This window comes from Oryctolagus cuniculus, chromosome 17, assembly GCF_964237555.1.
Source record: "Oryctolagus cuniculus chromosome 17, mOryCun1.1, whole genome shotgun sequence".
Taxonomy (NCBI): domain Eukaryota; kingdom Metazoa; phylum Chordata; class Mammalia; order Lagomorpha; family Leporidae; genus Oryctolagus; species Oryctolagus cuniculus.
The window spans coordinates 20,739,802-20,760,066 of NC_091448.1; the positions used below are offsets into that span (position 1 = coordinate 20,739,802).

The 20,265-nt window shown below is 49.7% G+C and overlaps 1 protein-coding gene across 3 annotated transcripts in view; it reads left to right on the top strand.

Moving 5' to 3' along the window:
* The window catches only part of DNAJC7 (DnaJ heat shock protein family (Hsp40) member C7), a 34,407-nt gene that overhangs the window by 403 nt on the left and 13,739 nt on the right, over positions 1–20,265 (top strand). The window contains exons 1-5 of one of the 3 annotated variants that reach the window (XM_002719389.5): positions 455–2,010; positions 16,826–16,914; positions 17,232–17,356; positions 18,432–18,545; positions 19,168–19,242. In XM_002719389.5, coding sequence (XP_002719435.1) covers positions 1,934–2,010; positions 16,826–16,914; positions 17,232–17,356; positions 18,432–18,545; positions 19,168–19,242 — 480 coding nt within the window. In that variant the 5' untranslated portion in view covers positions 455–1,933. Of the gene's footprint in view, positions 1–454; positions 2,011–8,107; positions 8,303–16,825; positions 16,915–17,231; positions 17,357–18,431; positions 18,546–19,167; positions 19,243–20,265 lie in introns of those variants that run through there. The other 2 variants (XM_008271484.4, XM_070060696.1) reach the window with 2 other exon arrangements.

The following is a 20,265-nucleotide window of genomic DNA, read 5'->3' on the forward strand; positions in this document are numbered from 1 at the left end:
GGCCATTCTGGGAGCAGGTTTAGCCCAGTGGTGAAAAAAGCTAGCATCCCTTATCTGAGTGCCTGGGTTCGAGTCCCGGTCCCAGCTGCTGAGCCCTGCTTCGGGTGCAGACCCTGGGAGGCAGCAGTGATGACTCAAGTAATTAAGCTCCTGCCACCCACGTGGGAGACCCGGATTGAGTTCCCGGCTCCTGGCTTCAGTCACACCTGTTGTGGGCATTGGGCGTGACCCAGCGGATGGGAAGTCTGTCTCTCAAAAATAAATAGAAAAATCCATGAGGATTTGTGAAACACCCAAGAAATACCCAGCAGATGGTTGGGTATCCAGGCCTGGAACCCGGAAGACTGGGGCAGTGATGACAGGAGTTGAGAGTCGTCAACTCAAAGCTGTGGGAACGACTGATTTGGCTCAGAACATAAAGTAGGAAGAGGGTCAAAGACAGGTGGGCTTCTTCTTTTTTTTTTTTTTTTTAATTTGACAGAGTTAGACAGTGAGAGAGACAGAGAGAAAGGTCTTCCATTTGTTCACCCCCAAATGGATGCCATGGCCCGTGCACTGCGCCAATCCGAGGCCAGGAGCCAGGTGCCACCTCCTGGTCTCCCATGCGGGTGCAGGGCCCAAGCACTTGGGCACTTGGGCCATCCTCCACTGCACTCCCGGGCCACAGCAGAGAGGAGCAATCGGGACTAGAACTCGGGGTGCCGGCGCCTCAGGCGGAGGTTTAGCCTAGTGAGCCGCAGCGCCGGCCAGAGGGGTGGGCTTCTGAACTGGACTGTGGACCGAGCCACCAGGGCAGGTGTGGAGCAGGTCTCGGGGTCCCCAGCGCTGCACAGCGCGGGCATTGAGGAAAGAGCCACTGGATGGTTAGCTAGGTGGACGCCGCTCCCCTCCCAGCCACCGGGCCTCTCCAGCCCCCTCAGCACTGCGGTGGGCAGGATACCATGCCGAAAGGGACTGTGGCGCATGCTGGTTTCCTGGAGGGAGGGGACAGATTCGCCCTAAGTTCCTCTGCCTCTCTCTTATCTTAGGTCCTCTGCGCCTTCAAGTATAGCCTCAGAAAGCCCCCATTTAATGCAGCTCCAACAATGCTCGTATCCCTTGCTCTGCCGTCCCCAGCGCAGACTGCACTGGGCCGGACCGGCGTGCCGAGCAGCGTTTATGAGATGGGGGCATGGGGCCACGGAGACCCCACCCCATGAGCGGCCTTATAAACTCCAGGGCAGGGTCCCGGGCGCCTCGCCATGCCAGCCTCCCTGGGCTTAATGCTGAGATGGCACTCCCAGGCGGCTGACTTGAAAGCGGCCTCATAAAAAGGGCAGCGTCATTAGGCTGATGAACCAGTTGGTGCTTGGAGATCCCGGGGGATGAAAGGCGCGGGGTGCAGACGCCCTGCGTTCCCTGGCTTGGTTGGGCAGGGCTTCCCGGGACCGATGAAAGCTGAGCAGACCGGGCTCGAAGTGTCTCGCCTTTCCCGGGAGGAAGCGGTGGACACACTCCAAGAGTGGGAAGGCAGCAGTGGGAGGTCCTCCCTCCCAGAGTCTGGGTAACCCGGTCCCCACGCACCCCAGTCTCTCTGGAGCCTCCCGGGAGACGCTCTAGGACTGCAGGTTGCTATGGCAACGAGGCTGTCGGACTACTGAGGCACGCCAAAGCCTAGAGAGACGACATCCTCCTTGTAACCACCCCCTTCCTACAGACGGGTAAAGTGGCGCCCCCTACGCACAGGAACCGTCCCTGGGCTCCCGCCCCGGCGCGGAGACCACCGTGGACCTCCGGGAGCGGGAGGCCGCTCTGGCCCCAAGCGGAGCCTCTCGTTGGTAGACGGGCCCGAGGGAGCCCCTCTGGGTGCAGCGCCGCTGAGCGGCTCGATGCTCCGACCGGAAGTGCTCTTCACCGCCTGCCTCCCACCCGGCTCTCTGGTCCCGGCGGTAAGATGGCGGCTGCCGCGGAGTGCGATGTGGTAATGGCGGCGACCGAGCCAGAGCTGCTGGACGACGAGGAAGCGAAGAGGTAACCGGGTGGCGAGGTCACGGAGGGGGCGAGCCTCGGCCCTGTGGCTCGCGGAAGCCTGTCCCTGCCGGGATGCAGCCCCCAGCTGTTGAGACAATGCCCCGCCCTCCGCGAGCCCCCCCTGCACCTGGGATCAAGTCCCGGTGGACCCCCTGAAGGGTGCTCCCGGGGTCGGCCTCCCCCCCACCGCTTCCGCCTGGCGGGGGAGCCGAGACGCGGCCTGGATCCTCCACTTAGAGGAGAATAAAGCCCTGATTGTGGCGGCTGGGTGTCTGAGGGGCACCGCGTCGGTCTGAGGGGTGGGGGAGGCGGCGCGGCGTCGGCGACGACTTCCTTACTTCGCCCTCGACCCCTGCCTCCTCGGGCCGGCCCGTGGGCATTGTCTGTCTGCGCTTTGCGTCTCCTCACCCGCTTGCCCCCGGTAATTAGAGCCTGGTGAACACGGGGTCCCAGGCGGACGTGGGAGTGCGGGATTGAGCGGGTCGACCCCTGGTTTCCTCAGAAGGCGGACATGCTAGAGCCAGAAGGAAGGGGGGTGGGGGGCTTGTGTCCCGTGTCAGACCCCTCTTCCCCCACCCTTCCTGGCCGAGGTGCTCACTCAAAGTTCGGCGGCAAGGAGGGGGCCGCTGCCCGGCGCCGTTGGCATTGCTGGGCAGCCGCAGTGGCTGGCAGCTGCCAGCCCCGACTGGCCGGGGAGCTGCTGAGTGAGTGGTTTTCCAGAACACTCGGGATCCCGGCCGCAGCTAAGGCAGCGTGCTGGAAGTGGGGTTGGGACGCAGTTGTGGGCAGTCACACGTGTTCTGACCCTACAGCAGAGTCGACGAAAAAGCTTCTGGAAGCTCGGGGGCCTCTCCTCACCCGCTGCCGGGCGGCCACCGGGCGCTCAGCCCCTTTCACCGCCCGCCAGGTGCTTTGACGTGGTTTGGGGTTATTTCATGAGATCTGAAATCAGGCTTCTGAGGTTTGTTTCTACCGTCCAGCAAGTGAGAAACGGAGGAGTTACGAGTTCCCGGATCTCGCAGAGCTCAAGCCCGAGAGCAGTCCGCCGGTCGTAGTCCGGTTTCTGACCTGCCGGAAGCCGAAGGGCCTGACAGCGTGCAGTGGCTTCCAGGGGTAGCAGAAAAGGCAGCGAATCTCAGTCCAAAATCTGAGTTTTCGTGGCGCTACCTGCTTTTCTGGTATTTAGCGATACAACAGACCTCTCCCAGCTCTCAAATTAACTGTAAGAAACTGCTTTACTTGTACTTGGAAAGTTTAGTGGTTCTTTGCGTTGTAAATCGGAACTGTGTCCTGGAAAAACCTCATCCTACGCAGGGTGAGTCTCTGGTGTTCGGAGTGTCCCTAATCTGGGTTTTGCTTTAAAGCCGGTCCTTTCCCTTTAAAAGAGCGCAGCCTTGGGAGCAGGCGTCTAGCCCGGCAGTTGAGACACCTGCAGCCCTTCTTGGAGTGCCTGAGTGTGCGCCCAGCCCGGCTCCAGCCCTCAGCTTCCGGCTAGTGCAGACCCTGGGAATCAGGTGGTGATGGTTCGGGAAGGGAGTTCTGCCACCCACGGAGGAGACCTAAATTGAGCTCCTGGTTCCCTGCCAGGAGTGAACGAGCTGATAGGACCTTTCTTCTCTGTGTCTTTATCTCCGCCTCTCAGGAAAAAAAAAAGAAAAAGAAAAATCACAGTCTTAGAGCTTAGAGTATGACCCATTATAGAATTTTGGTAAGCCAAATTGAAGATTATACCTGTACAAAAGAGGTAAAACTGTAGTGTGAATGTGTTGTACAGTTTATGGGGTTTGGTAGCAGTATACCTAAATCAGTGTTGACATCTGTTAAGTGCCTTATTTCATGAATTTAAGATGTCACTGATTGTAAAACGCCCAGCTATTTTATTTGCCGCTAACAAAAATTCAACTGTAAACTATGAAAATGCATTTTTACTATATTTGTATGCTACATTTATTTCTATAGAGCTCTTTTAGATATGATAAAACATGTTTATTGTGTAGCACTTCCAAGCACAAATAAAAAGGAAACTAAGTGAATTAAATAATTCAGTGGCTTTCTGCCACAAACAGCATCTGCAGAAGGGATTTTGTGGGGGCTGGTGCAGTGGTGCCGAGGGTTAAAGCTCTGCCTGCAATGCTGGCGTCCCATATGGGCACTGGTTCGAGTCCCAGCTGTTCTACTTCCAGTCCAGCTCCCTGCTGATTGCCTGGGAAGGCAGTGGAGAATAGCCCAAGTCCTTGGGCCCCTGCACTCACGGGGAAGACCCAGAAGAAGCTCCTGGCTTCGAATGGGCCTGCCTCCTGCTGTTGGGGACATTTGGGGAGTGAACCAACGGATGGAAGATCTCTCTCTATGTCTCTCTCTTTCTCTGTAACTCTGTCTTCCAAATAAATTTTTAAAAATCTTTTTTTTTTTTTTTAAAGAAGGAGTCTTGTGGTGTGAAAAATCCTTGTCTCAGTTTTCCAGTGCTGGAGATGGGGTGGAGGTTAGCTCTGCAGGGTCTGGGGTCACGGGTTTGGTGTTTCCTGTGGCCACAGCAGAGGCAGGCATGGGAACATCCCTCCCAGAGGCCTTTCCTTCTGGCTTGGTGAGAGTTATTTGACCAAGTTCCTGTCTGTCTTGTTGGGGCCTCCTAAGCAGTTCCCTTGGGGACACGAGAATCGATGGTCCTGAGTCCTTCCTTTCTCCCCTCTGGGCTCGAGTGCATCCTGCTGCTGCCGCTGCGTCCTCACGGCCCCGCAGAAGGCAGTAGAGGAGCTTCCAGCACACTGGGTGTCATTGTCGCCATGTTTTAGATGGCTGCTGTTCTGTTTCCTAGAGAGAAAAGAAATATATTTCAATTTTTTTGCCTGTTATTCTGACTGAAGTTTCGTTTTCCCCATAGGAGCTAAGAAATGAAAGTAAAAGTTAGTTGACACTGCAGAAGAAATCCGGGTTCTTGCATGAAGATTGCTTCTGTTTGCCCACCAGAAGGGATAAAGCTACTTAGGAACCAGAGGGTGAAATTGTAGGGGTTTACATTTCAGCTCACTTCAGTCCTTCCATTCTCCTGGGAGGTTGCTGACCTCTCTCCACCGTGGATAAATGCCTGTCTTGAAGAGGGCTCTCTGGTCATATTTCTTGCACCAGGGAGCCATTTGATCACTACAGGTCGTCTTTATTGTAGAAAGGAGAGATTTCAAGTTAATCAGAGTAAACACTGCTGTGTCTCAGTGTATACTTGCTGTGACGGGACAGTGAGGTCTAAAAGAATCAAGGGACCAGGTGGGTTAAGCCTCTGCTTGGGGCACCTGTATCCTGTCTCAAGAGTCAGTTCAAGGCTCTGCTGCTCTGCGCTTCCCATCCAGCTTCCTGCTGGCGTGCCTGGGAGGCAGTGAATGATGACTTAAATGCTTGGATTTCTGCAGCCCAATATGGGAGACCCTTTGGGGTACCTGGCTCTTTGATTTCAGCCTAGCCTAGCCCTGGCTGTTGCAGTCATTTGAGAGGTGAACCAGTGGAGGTAAGTGAGAGATCTTTGATTTATTTATTTGACAGGCACAGTTATGGGGCCAGTGGGAGGAGGGGGAGTATCTTCTATCTGCTGGTTCACTCATCAAATGGCCACAACAGCCAAGGCTGGGCCAGACGAAACCCGGGAGCCAGGAGCTGCTTCTGGGTCTCCCACATGGGTACAGGGGCCCAAGCACTTGGAACATCTTCTGTTGCTTTCCCAGGTACATTGGCAGGGAGATGGACTGGAAGTGGAGCAGCCGAGACTCAAACTAATGCCTGTGTGGAATGATAGGTGCTTTATCCACTGTGCCACTACAATAGGCTCCAGTAGCATATCTTTCTCTCTCTCTTTTTTTCTCTGTCACTCTGCCTTTCAAATAAATCTTGTTTTAAAAATTATTAGGGGGGGTTGGCCGGCGCCGCGGCTCACTAGGCTAATCCTCCACCTTGCGGTGCCGGCACACGGGGTTCTAGTCCCGGTTGGGGCGCTGGATTCTGTCCCGGTTGCCCCTCTTCCAGGCCAGCTCTCTGCTATGGCCCGGGAGTGCAGTGGAGGATGGCCCAGGTCCTTGGGCCCTGCACCCCATGGGAGACCAGGATAAGTACCTGGCTCCTGCTATCGGATCAGCGCGGTGCGCTGGCCGCAGTGCGCCGGCCACAGCGGTCGTTGGAGGGTGAACCAATGGCAAAAGGAAGACCTTTCTCTCTCTCTCTCTCTCTCTCTCTCACGGTCCACTCTGCCTGTCAAAAAAAAAAAAAGAAAAATTATTAGGGGCCAGCCCTATGGCATAATGGGTAAAGCCGCTGCCTGCAGTGCCAACATCCCATATGGGTGCCGGTTCAGGTCCCGGCTGCTCCTTCCTATCCAGCTCTCTGCTATGGCCTGGGAAAGCAGTAGAAGATGCACCTGTGTGAGAGACCCGGAGGAAGCTCCTGGCTCCTGGCTTCAGATTGGCCCAGCTCTAATCATTGTGGCCATCTGTGGAGGGAACCAGTGTATAGAAGACTCTCTCTCTCTGTCTCTGTCTCTGTCTCTCTCTCTGCCTATGTCTGTGCCTCTCTGTAACTCTTTCAAGTAAAATAAATAAATCTTTAAAAAAGAGAGAAAGAAAATTATTTATTTGAAAGGCAGAATGACAGAGACACAGAGATCTTCTGTTTGCTGGTTCACTCCCAAATGGCCACAGTGTCCAGTGCTGAGCCAGGCTGAAGCTAGGAGCATGGGACTCCATCTGGATCTCATGTGGATGCAAGGGCCCTATGCTTGGGCCAATCATCAGCTGCTTTCCCAGGCACATCAGCAGGAGCTGGATTGGAAGTGGAGCAGCCAGGACTTGATCTGGTGCCCACATGGGCAAAGGCTTAACCTTCTGTGCCACAACACAGTAAAAAATCAGGGAGCCTTACCTGATGCTTGAGCCGGTCTTAGCCTTTCTGTATGTGTGAGGCACCCAGGCAAGATCAGTTACTCTTGGGCCCTTTCTCTCTCTCTCTCTCTCTTTTTTTTTTTTTTTTTGACAGGCAGAGTTAGACAGTAAGAGAGACAGAGAGAAAGGTCTTCCTTCCCTTGGTTTACCCCCTAAATGGCCACTACGGCCGGTGCGCTGTGTGCCGATCCGAATCCAGGGGCCCGGTGCCACCTCCTGGTCTCCCATGCAGGTGCAGGGCCCAAGCACTTGGGCCATCCTCCACTGCCTTCCTGGGCAACAGCAGAGAGCTGGACTGAAAGAGGAGCAACGGGGACAGAACCGGCGCCCCAACTGGGACTAGAACCTGGGGTGCTGGCGCCGCAGGCGGAGGATTAGCCTAATGAGCCACGGCGCCAGCCTGGCCCTTTCTCAATACCTGAGTGTTGCCAACCTTTTACGGATACAGATTTTGCCTTTGATTTCTCTGCCTGTATTGCTGGGGAGCACTGTACCCTGAGTCTATCCCCAGGCATGCACACTACTTGCTGCTTGTTTACTGCAGCTTCCTGGGGTGCTTGGTGGTTTGCGACCTTTCAGAACTGGAAAGCACGTGAGAATGCTTTTTCTCACCCTCACCCTCATTCCCACCACTTCTTTCTTCTTCTGTTTTAAATTCTTGGAAATGTGTTGCCCTAATCTTCCTCTTGTAGTTCTAGAGCAGAAAGCTGGACATCGCAGTGAGCCTGCAAGCGGAGTGAGAATTTGTCTTTTATCTTGAACCCAAATCAGCCGGTGTTCATTTTGCTATTCTTGAAGTTGAGATCAGAGGTAGGAAGAAATGGCAGATGGGAAGAATGAGTCGTAGTTAAAGAGGTCCAAACTTAATACAGAAACCTGAATACTAACAAATTCATTGAACCCTGATACTAACAGGTGGCAAAATTTTTAAATAATCATAAGTGGAGCCAAGGTAGAGACAGAAGGTGTCCCTTCCTTATGGCTTTAGTTCAGATCCACATAGTAACCAGGGGGCAGTTTTGAGAAAATGATGGGCCAGGTGAATGGCAGTTGCCCATATCTAGTCCATTTCTAACGATCTGAACTCTGATTGGTCCATAGCCGAGCCTTGTTGTATGTTCCAGCCAATCGGGTCACTTTAGTCATTGAAGCTAGTATTTAAAAAGTTTTTAAAAGCTGAGTACTGGGCACTCGCCTTTGCTTTCTTCCTCTAGGACTTTAGAAGACTGGCGAACAATGGTCAGCGGCTGCCTAGGTGCCTTGTGTCGTGATGCAAAGTCCCTCTGCGAGCCCATTTCTCCCTTACTCCACTAATGTTTGATCCCCTTTCTCCAGTGCTGAGTGATGTGGAAGTTACTTAGAGGTCGTTCCAGGTATTCTTTTAAACTGAACTTCAGCAGTACAAGCAGGCTGCAGTGTGTACTTGTGCCATTAGGCTGTTCATTGGAATGGAGTGATGGGTTTTTCCTTCCTCCACCAGATCATCTTGGCAGTTCCCTATGTTTTACCCCACTGTTGGCAGGGGTATGAGTGGTTGAGGCTTTTGAGAGTCGTAATAGGAGGAATGTACAAGGGTACTTCAGAAAGTTCGTGGAAAATGGAATTAAAAAGATGAGTTTAAAATTTGGTACAAAAAAATGGAAGTTCTTGTATAATTTTCGTAATTGTTTTCAGAGGCCAGTGTGCTACAGCACGTCAAGCTGCTGTCTAGGACCCTGCATTCCTTTTCTGATGGAGTGCCTGGTTTGAGTCCCAGCTACTCTGCTGCCGATCGAGCTTCCTGCTGATGGGCGTGAGAGGCAGCAGGTGACAGCCACGCCGTCCACATGGGAGCCCCTGATGGAGTTCTGGCTCCTGGCTTCTGCCTAGCCTGGCTTAGCTATTGTAGACATTTGGAGAGTGAACCAATGGATGGAAGGTATCTTTCTGTCTCTTTTCCTGTTTCTCCCTCTGCTGCGCTGCCTTTCAAAGAAAATCTAGGAAATACATATTTTCCATGAACTTTTTGAAGTCCCCCCCATATGTGTAGATTTCAAATATTGCACTAAAATAAATATATGTTTTGATTCCATTTTCCACAAGCTTTTTGAAGTACCCTCACATGAATTTCATGGTCTGATTCTGAAGCCTAGTATTCTAGTTTTTTTTTTCCCCCAAGATTTATTTTATTTATTTGAAAGGCAGATTTACAGAGGGAGACACAGAGATCTGCTCTCTGCTGGTTCACTCTGCAAATGTCCTCAACGGTTAAAGCTGGACCAGACCAAAGCCAGGAACTTAGCTGGGTCTCCTGTGTGGTTGCAGGAGCCCAAGCACTTGGTCCATCCTCCAGTGCTTTCCCAGGCACATTTGCAGGGAACTAGACTGGAAGTGGAGCACCAGGACTTGAACCGGTGCCCATGTGGCACACAGGCATCACAGGCAGCAGCTTTACCTGCTATACCACAACTCTGGCCTTGAAGCCTAATATTCTGTTGGCACATGACTTACAGTTTGGGGAGGCCGGGTTGTCAGATAAAGTTTTAACTGTCTCTTCTGGTTTTTTGTTTTTTGTTTTGGAAAGAGATCTACCATCTGCTGGTTCACTTCCCAAATGCCTGCAACAGCCAGGGCTCCCCGTGGGTGGCAGGGACCCAAGTCCTTGAGCCATCACCTGCTGCCTTCCAGGGTGTGTGTGTGCACTATAGGAAGCTGGATTGGAGCAGGCAGTCCCATGGGGGATGTGGGCATCACAAGTGGAGTCATCAGTGTGCAGCAGACACCCGGCCCCATCTCTTCTGATTCCGATGCTGCTTTGAGGAGAGTGGGGGGGGCAAGGGGGGCTCTGTCATCCTTGGCGTTTCTGTCCTGAGAATTCCTCCTCGGGCAGTTTGCTCTGAGATGGTTAGCCGCCTATTACCAAGGAACTGAGAATTCTGAGAGCAAAATCCAGACTCCCCAATCTGGTTCCCCTCTTTTCCTTCCAGACCTCCCCCCTCCCCCTGCCCCCAGCCAAAATTACCTCCAAACCGACTCAGGAAGCAACTTTTTCTTAATAGCAGTTCTTCAGTTCTAAAGTTCTGGTGAGTGCTGGCATCCCCGTGGGGACAGTGGGAGAAGTCATAGAATGAGGACCAAGGATAAGAAAGTGGTGACTTTGGGAGGATCTGTTGTGCAGACTAGCCTTTGACCGATGCTGAAAAGCCAGTGGGGTGGTCCTAAGCTTGGCTTGAGAGAAGCCGGTTTCTCAGGAGTAGCTCTCTGGTTGGTCTCCTTTCTCTGGAGGGCACATGAAGGGGGAGGTAGACGACCACTCTCGTGTGAAGAGCTAGCCTGAAGTTAAAGCTCACAACTCAGGTAGCGGTTTCTGTGCTATACCCTGCCTGCGCCCCCGTAAGCGAGTCCGCGGCGCCTGGGCCGGCGTCCTTCCCTGCTCGAGCAGTAGGGAGTGCTGCTGCCTTGTGCAGACTTCTCTGGCTCCTCTCGGCGCATTTTGGGCCCCTTCCAGCTCTGCTCCTATTGAGGCTTCCCCCTCAGTGTCCAGAGGCCAGTTGGAACTGGCGTGTTAAGGAGTTTTCTTTGTCTTCTACCCTCCCGCTTCTCGCTTCTTGGGGGAGGAAGAGTGGGAGGTTGTTTTAATTGGGCTTTAAAGTGAAAGTTGTCTTCTGTGGGGAATTTGTACAAGAAAGCTGGGTAGGAGCCAGCACTGCGGTGCAGTGGGTTGGGCTAGCACTTGCGACACCCACGTCCCATGTCAGAGTGTGGCTTTGAGACCTGGCTGTTCTGCTTCTGATCCAGTTCCCTGCTAATGCACCTGGGAAGGTAGCGGTGATGGCCCAGGTGCTTGGGCCTTGCTGCCCACATGGAAGACATGGATGGAGTTCTGGGCTCCTGGCTTTGGCCTGGCTCAGTGCCAGCTGTTGTGGCCACTTGGAGAGTGAACCAAGCAGGTGGAGAGTCTACCTGTCTTTCTCTGTCTCCTCCTCTCTGTAACTCTGCCTTTCAAATAAGTAAAATAAATCTTAAAAAGGGGTGGGGGGAGCAGGTGGCTTTGGCAGGTAGCATTTGGATGGAACTCACCCTCTGTTTCCCTTGGATGGCTGTGAAGGGGCCTATAAGCAGCCAAGTGTTTGTGACACTGTCCATGTCATATGTGGCTTCCGCTCATCCATGGAAAACTTGAATTGACATTTTACTCCAGATTAGTAGAAAAGATTTTTAAAAAGAAAAAGTGAATGATTGCCCTTCATAAGACAGGGTGGTAGTCAGGCTCTGGGCTCCTTTTACTTTTCTCTCTCATGAAGGTCAGAGAGAGTACACCATGAAATGGGCACTGTGACATACCACTGGGGACAAGAGGTCTCAGCCTGTGGGAAGGAGGAAGGAATTTCTACTCTGGGACTGGCCAGGAGCCCATAAATTCTGAAGGGCGGAGGCATTGCTAGATCAACAGGCAGCTAGTCAGTTTGCATAAGTGAAATAAGACACAGCAGTCACAGAGTAAGGTGACTTTTATTTTTTTGGACAGGCAGAGTTAGACAGTGAGAGAGACAGAGAGAAAGGTCTTCCTTCCGTTGGTTTACCCCCCAGATGGCTGCTACGGCTGGCGCGCTGCGCCTATCCGAAGCCAGGAGCCAGGTACTTCCACCCAGTCTCCCATGCGGGTGCAGGGCCCAAGCACTTGGGCCATCCTCCACTGCCTTCCTGGGCCACAGCAGAGAGCTGGACTGGAAGAGGAGCAACCGGGACTAGAACCCGGGGTGCCAGCACCACAGGCGGAGGATTAGCCAAGTGATCCACGGTGCCGGCCGAGTAAGGTGACATTTTGAAAGTAGCAACCACAGTGGGGACACTTGAGGGTATTTGACTCATTGACAGTGTGAAGTATTATTAAAAGTCTAAAGGGGGGGAGAGGAGAAGTATCTTTTTTTTTTAAGATTGTTCCTGCTAATGAAACACTCCAAAATCAAGGGCCCCTAAACATTCCTTTATTGTTTTGTTTTTGGTTGCAATTTTAGAAAAGCTTTTATTTCCACCTCAAGAATAGCAGAATAAATGAAAATGAAAAAACAAAACCAAATTTACTTTACTCAAGCTGCTGCAGCCGTGGCTTGCAGGCTGTTATTAATTCTGTTGAAGGACATTTTAGAAACTTACCACCTAAGGGATCCTGTGTTAGAGGCTGGCCAAAGTTTCTGAATACTTTAATTGCTCTAAAGTTAGACAAATGGGCCTAAGGCAGAAATCTTGCTTCAGTGTTCAACTTGGAAGTATTTAGAGAGAAAATGGAAATTTTTATAGGGCATCTAATTTAGGGGCATGTTGCAATGTCAACTAGGGTGTATTGACGTCTTTTTTAAGATGTGAGCTGTAAATGTTCACAATTGGCTGATGATCACAAATCCAAATTGTCTGATTTGCTCACATGGTGCCGAGCCCTTGCTAAGACCTGTGTGCTACCCAGTGATCCCTTGGCAGTTTATTGGAGCAATTAGCATCAGCAATGAGTGAACGCTGAGTTGGGGGAGAGAGAAGTAACTGCCTAAAGAGAGGACATTGAGGATTTAGCACAGAGGAGCAGGTTTTCAAAACTGCAGGTTCCTAATTGATGAGGTCGTCTCTGAGTGTGCTCTGGAGTACGTTCAAAAAAGCAGAACAGACTAAGAGTGGGATCCACGAATGTGAGCGGGAGGGCAGGTGCTGCTGTGAGAGGACCCCCCCCCCCCCGACATCTAGCAAGGACAGCAGGGGCAGATGTTTTCACAAGAATTCATCTGCAAATTAAAGTAAAAGGACCTCATTGGTGGAAGTAGAATCATTCTCTGTGAGTAATCAGAGCTGTGAAGTTTATACTGCTTAAAGGTTGGCCCAAGGATTGGATGGGAAACAGGATGAGTAAGTTTTAATCTGAAAACTTGGACACACAGGAGTTAGTGGTAAAGAGTTGGGACTCTTAAGAGTTAGGAAGCCTGTGTGCCCATTGTGGGTGCCTCACTGGCTCTTTTTCTGTTAGAGGACAGGTGATATTGTCACCATCCCCACCTCAGGAGGCCATTTGAACATTTTCCATGGAAACACTTCTAAAATCTGAGAAAGTACTTGAGCTATGTTGTGATTCTTTTTTTTTTTTTTTTTAAAGATTTATCTTATTTATTTGAAAGACAAAGTTAGGTAGTGACAGAGAGAGAGGTCTTCCATTTGCTGGTTCACTCCCCAGATGGCTGCAACGGCCGGAGCTGCGCCAAGCCGAAGCCAGGAGCTTCTTCCGGGTCTCCCACGAGGGTGCAGGGGCCCAAGGACTTGGGCCATCTTCTCCTGCTATCCCAGGCCATTGCAGAGAGCTGGATCGGAAGAGGAGCAGTGGGATTAGAACCATCGCCCATATGGGATGCCGGTGCTTCAGGCCAGGGCATTAACCCGCTGAGCCACAGTGCCGGCCCCTAAATAGCCACAGAAAATAACCTGTAGTTTAATTTAGTCTCTTGGGAATCCTTGCCCATGTTTGAAAATTGGTCCAGGTGAACCCACCTAATCCTAATGCGTCTGTCTCAGTACCAAGGTGCTTTGGTGAGTATGTATTGTAACCTCATATAGTTCCCAAATGAGTTGGCCCTAGCAGTAAGTGGAACCGCAGGTGCTACTTCCAGACTGTCCTCAGTTCCAGTGTTAACAAGCTCTTCTCCTTCTCTTCCAGCCCCACGCCTTTGACAGCTCGTGCTCAGTCCCTTTGCTGTAGGGCCATTGAAACAAGCTTCAGCCTTTTCTCAGACTCCCAGGGTAGGACTTGAATGGGTTTGACCCTGGATTGTTCCCGATGGCAGCCTTGTTCAGTTCTTGCTGCTGCCATGCTGGGTTCCAAAGATCCAGTCTTCCCTGGACTGGTCTCTCAGGGTCAGGCGTGTTGGTTAAAGCTTGTTGTGTGTCTGGTGGGGAGGTTCAAATGGAGAGACCCCACCTAGGGCATTGGACCTGGAGGGAAAGAGCATTTAGGCGAAAAGCACTGAGTGCCCATTGTTTAGGCAGCTGTTCCATCAGCCATGTTTCCATGAAAATAAGTCCTTTTCATGAGACAGTTGTGTGGGAATAGCTAATTCTGGCCTGATGCTGTGCAGTGGGGTTAAAAACATAGTAGCTTGTCACAACACAATTCTTGTTCTTTTTACTGTGGGCTGACTCTACATTACTTGCTTTGTTTGCTCTAGAATGGAATCTACTCACCATTTACTAAAATGAAATGCATTTCTTAGGGGAGGCAAAGTCCATTTCATTAGGTCTTTTTTTTTTTTTAAGATTTATTAATTTATTTGAAAGAGTTACACAGAGAGAGAAGGAGAGGCAGAGAGAGGGAGGGCTTCCATCTGCTGGTTCACTCCCCAAATGGCTGTAATGGCTGGGTTTGCATCAATCTGAAGCCAGGGAGCTTCTTCCAGGTCTCCCACATGGATGCAGGGGCCCAAGAACTTGGGCCATCTTATACTGCTTTCTCAGGCCATAGCAGAGAGCTGGATTGGAAGTGGAGCAGCCAGGACTTGAACGGGTGCCCACATGGGATGCTGGCAATGCAGGCAGCAGCTTTACCGGCTATACCACAGCGCCGGCCCCTCTTCATAGCAGTTTGACTTCTGAAATCCAGTTCTGGGGAAACCCATTCTTCAAATCTGTTGGCACGTCTGCTCTTACAGAATAGATTGCCCATGGTTTACATAGTAGGTTGCTGAATTTAGAGTTAACAGGATGCTATACGCATTGTAGAAAGATTTCAGCTAGTCCTTTGTGTCTTATGGGGGACCCTTCCTGCAGACTTGTAATTGCAGACGACTTCATTTCAGCCTTGTGACAGCTGGTGTAATAAAATGATGTGAGCAGGTTTACGTCCATCACAGTTCACTCTGATAGCATTCGTGGGTCATTCCCATTTTCATTCTTGTTTCTTCCAGCAGACCTTTCAAGGCAATAGGGCTTGCCAGGACAGTGATGGAGGATGGAAAGCAGGGGTTAGCTTTGCTGATGTGTAGTGTGAAATATATGAGTGCACGAGTCATGACGCTGGTGCCTGTTGAATCAAACTGTAAGCTCCCTTGCCATCACCAGTGTTAGGTATTAGGACTTCACCACTTCAGGCAACTGTGACCTGGCTTCTTTTGTGTGATTCTTACTTAACAGAAGTGCTCAGGTGTTAGTTATATTGCAGTAGTGATTTCTGTAAAAAATTACCTGTATCATTCAAGCTGGGCAAGAGAATGATTTTGGTGTACTCAATAGATGTTGCTAGTTTTATTATTTTTATTTATTTGCTTATTTATTTTTTTGAAAGGCAGAGTTACAGAGAGAGAAGGGGAGAGACAGAAAAAGAGAGAGAGATCTTCCATCTGCTGATTCATTCCCCAAAAGGCCACAACAGCAAGACCTGGGCCAATTTAAAGCCAGGAGCTTCCTCCAGGTCTCCCATGCGGTGCAGGGGCCCAAGCACTTGGGCCATCCTCCGCTGCTTTCCTAGGCTCATCAGCAGGGAGCTGGATGGGAAGTGGTGCAGTCGGGACTCGAATCAGCACCTATATAGAATGCGAGTACTGCAGGCAGCAGCTTTACATGCTACGCCACAGTGCCCACCCCAGTTGTCTTAAAACGCTGTTGGTCAAGTGATTTTTTTTTTTTTTTAAGATTTACTTATTTATTTCAGAGGCAGAGTTACAGATAAAGAGAGGGAGAGACAGAGCAAGTTCTTGCACCCACTGGTTCACGCCCCAAATGACAATAGCCAGAGCTGGGCCAATCTGAAGCCAGGAGCCTCCTGTGGATTTCTGGGGCCCAAGCACTTGTGCCATCTTCCACTGCTTTCCCAGGCCATAGCAGAGAGCTGGATCAGAAGAGGGGCAGCCAGGAGTTGAACTGGCACCCATATGGGATGCTGGTGCTGCAGGTGGGGGCCTAGCCCACTACACAGCACCGGCCCCTGGTCACATGATTTGATTCTACCTATTTGGTTAGGAATATATTTCCCAGTTATATAACAGAGTTCCTTTAGGAAAGCACAATTAGTGTAATGACACAGTTTCAAAAAATAGATCCTTGAGATAGAGGAAAAAAATCTAATGTAACCTACTTGCTGAATATATAAGGCACTGAAGGGATGGTGAAGCATATTTAGTTAGGCCAGATACTATTTGTAAATTTATTTGAGAAGCAATCAAAGAGAAAGGTAGACAGCTAGCTCCCATTTGGTGGTTCACTCCCCAGATGCCTGGTAAAGGGGGCAGTGGCTACCCACATAGATGGGAGGGGCAGATGGCTACTCCTGTGGCATGGCAACTGCAGCCTGTACTTCCTACAGCCCTTAGTCTCCGCTATCACCCAACTCTGTCGACCACCCTAAACACTCATGGACGGCGCTTTTAACCCTTTTGCCGCCTGCTCTTCCTGTGCTTGTTCTTCCCATGACAAATGCATGAACCACTTTCAGCAAACTGGGTCATTAAAACTCTTAAGGATGTGATCATTTCACATCAAGAAATCAGTTGCCCCTGAAAGGAATTACCTATAACTGATGCTTCTGTAAATTGTCAATAGAAGCAGCAGTTGTGACACAGAAGGAAATAGACTGAACAGTTGGGCTGCTCTCTGGATTTAGGGAGAGTGTAAATTTGCCTGTCCTGAGGGAGAACAACTGCAGGCATGAGTGCGGAGGCCAGGCAGGCACCATGGAGGAGGTTTTCTTGGCTTGGTCTGCGTGACAAGAAATAGCAGCAGCAGAGCTTGGATTCTTGTTAGCACTTCCTTGTGATCTCAGCCTATGGAACAAATGTGAAAATTCTTCAGGTGTCTGTCATTGCCAACTCCCAGCTCCATGGCTGGGGGCTCCCGTGGGATGGCAGAGGTTTTCCCTGAGTGTAATAACCTGATTTCTCTTTATCTTTCAGAGAAGCAGAGTCTTTCAAGGAACAAGGAAATGCATACTATGCCAAGAAGGATTACAATGAAGCTTACAACTATTATACAAAAGCCATAGGTGAGAAGATACTGTCCAAAATAGCTAACAAATGCAGAGTCATTTTAAGGTCTCAATACATAACATGCAGTTCATTGAAAAGATAAATAGGCTGCCCTTGCCCCCTAAAAGAATCCGTGTACTTGAAAGCTGTAACTTGTTATCTTTTAAAATTGATTGCACTGTTGGCTTCTGCATAGTGGAATTCTGGCTGTGGGCCTTGGAAGGATGTCTGCATCCTCTCTGATTCCTTAGACTAGTTCTGGGGGAGACACCCCTAAGTTTTCGAAGCAGATCTGTGCTCAATTTTGATTGATATTCTTTCGCCTTTTCTACAGATATGTGTCCTAAAAACGCTAGCTACTATGGTAATCGAGCAGCCACACTGATGATGCTGGGCAGGTTCCGGGAAGCTCTTGGAGATGCGCAGCAGTCAGTGAGGTTGGATGACAGTTTCGTCCGGGTATGTGCTGGGGCTCCTCGAGGGGGGCTAACCTGATAGATTTGAGTTTGTCTAGCCCAGGTTTCTTAGTCATAACACTGTTGACATTTCAGGCCGCCTCATTCTTTTTTTAAAGCTATTTATTTGAGAGGCAGAGACAGACACTGAGTGAGAGCTCCCATTTGTTGGTTCACTCCCAGATGCCAGTAAATGTGAGAGATCGCCGCCTCCTAGAGCATGTGCTTTTTGTCTGTTTAATTTTTATTTATTTGAAACAGCCGATTGATCCTCCACCTATTGGTTCACTCCCCAAATGCTTACAGTAGCCATGACCCAGCCAGGCTGAAGTCAGGAACCAAGAACTCAGTCTTAAGATTTTATTTATTTGAGAGGTAGAGTTACAGAGAGAGAGAGGGAGAGACAGAGAGAAAGATCTTCTGTCTGCTGCTTCACTCCCCAAATGGCCTCAATGGACAGAACTGAGCCATTCTGTAGCCAGGAGCCACTTTCTCCAGGTCTCCCATACGAGTGCAGTGGCCCAAGCACTTGGGCCATCTCCTGCTGTTTTCCCAGGCCATTAGGGGGAGCTGGATTGGAAGAGGAGCAACCAGAATATGAACCAGCACCCATATGGGATCCTGGCGCTGCAGGCAGAGGCTTAACCACATCACTGGCCCCTCAAACGATATCTTAGCTGCTGTACCAAAAGGCCTGCCATAGGAAGCTGGAATCCGAGTAGGGTTGGGACTTGAACCCACATACTCTAATATGGGCTTTGGGCTTTTTCACCACCAGAGCAAACGCCCACTCTCCTGTAATTCTTTCTCATAGGGCTCTCCTGTACATCATACATTGTTACAGCATCTTTGGCCCTAAACCACTAAGTGACAGTAGCGTACTCCCTCCCCAGATGAGACAGCCAAAATAGCTCCTAACATTGTTCAGTGTCCCTGGGGGGCACAGCTCTCAGACTGGGAGTCACAGCTCTGGCTGTTTGCATCCCAGGTTGGTGTTGTGTGGATCTTTGTTGCTGCTGTTGATTTCTGTCTGCTTGGCCAGTCATGCTCCTTTTCTTCCCTCTTTGTGTTTCTTCCAGGGACATTTGCGAGAGGGCAAGTGTCACCTCTCCCTAGGGAATGCCATGGCAGCATGTCGCAGTTTCCAGAGAGCCCTAGAACTGGATCACAAAAACACTCAAGCACAGCAGGAGGTATGGATCTGACCCTGTTAATGTCACAAGTAGCAGCGCAGGCAGGATAGTGACTTAAGGTCAGAACCAAGACCCATGCTGCCCTTGGCGTCAGCCACAGCTGGTGTTGTTTTAGGCAGTTCTTGTCTCTCTGAGCCCCAGCCTCCTTGTACGTAAGATGGGTTTCAATATACATTGTTTTAAAAATCTGAAAATTGAAGTTTCTGAGATGGCTTGGGGAATAGGGTGCCTCAAGGAACTGATTTAGATGAAGTTAAAACATTTTGAGTAAACTTAAATTCTGATTAGATTGGTAACAACTAAAACATTGTTTAGTTCCATCTCCACACTTATGTGTTTTAACCTGGATACATTTTAGTAAAAGTATCAAAACTTCACTTAGTCCCTGACACTGTATTGCCTTTATTTTATGTGTATTAAGGCATGACTGTTGTGTTCCTGGGGGTGAAATCTGGACCTCAGCTCTCTGAGGAATCCTCACTGCCTCTTCATCTGTTCACCTGTGAAAATCCATAGTTCTGATTTACTTGAAAGGACTGATTCATCAAAGCTTTGTTGATTTTTGTGATTGTTGGAATCTAAAGCATCATAAAACTCTCTCACATCTGATTTTCTGGTGCAGTTCAAAAATGCTAACGCAGTCATGGAATATGAGAAAATAGCAGAAATGGACTTTGAGAAGCGGGACTTTCGGAAGGTAAAGTACAACCAAAAGGAAAAGCTCACCTGCCCTTTCTCAGAGTTCTGTGTGTGTGAGTGCATGAGTGTGTGTGTGTGGCTGTGCACTGCATGTGCTGGTTACTAAGAGGAATGGAATGGTACAGAAGATCAAGAATGCTAAATCATCACTTAAATTTGGCTTCTAAGTTTTTTTGTTCTTTCCTTAATTTTTTTTTCTGAGGTACATATTTTCTTAATTACATTTGGCTTTATGATAAAAAGCAAAATGAGTTTGTTACTTGAATTTGTTTTTGTTGATGTGACCTAGAAGTGCACTGGTTAATAAAGGAAAAACCAAATGGAATTAAATATTGGGTTTGGACAGTCCATTTTTATTTGAATGACAAGAGCTAACTTTAACTCCCGCGTTATGTGAACTCAAAGCTATAAATAAAAAATAGTGTATGCACCCTGTCATCACCTTTTTGATGTTAAGTTGTGCTTAGAAGTTAAACTGCGTGATAGTTCTTTGAAAGTTTGTGTGTTGGAAGGGTTGATAGATCTGAAGCACAGGAGCGGTATGAGGGTTCTAGGTGCGATTCTAGAATTGTAGTTGTTAGGACTGATCTATCTAGTTCCCAGCTTGTGTCCTTAGATGGCACTTAGCCTTTCAAAAGAGGGTGGAGCTGGCCCCAAAAGGTTAAAAAAACACTGATGAGGAAGAGATTTTCAGGGTTACATAAAAGAAGTTTGTGAGTAGCATCTGAAGAAGGGAGTCGTCCCTCCCTGTGTGGGAATTTCTGTAGCAGGTACTCCATGAATGTTTGATAAAAGGGAGTAGGCCAGAATCACTCTGAACTCACTGAGTTTTACCTGGTAATAATACATGTGAGCATGGCTGATGCAGAGTCCTAGCATTAACTTATGAGCATCCCTCCTCTGACCATGAGTTTAATAATCACAGTGTCATTGTAGTGTGATTCATAAGTTTGTTTTGTTTGGTTTGTGTGTGTGTGTGTGTGTTTGGAAAGCCGTTCTGCCTACTGTCACGTTTTCTGGG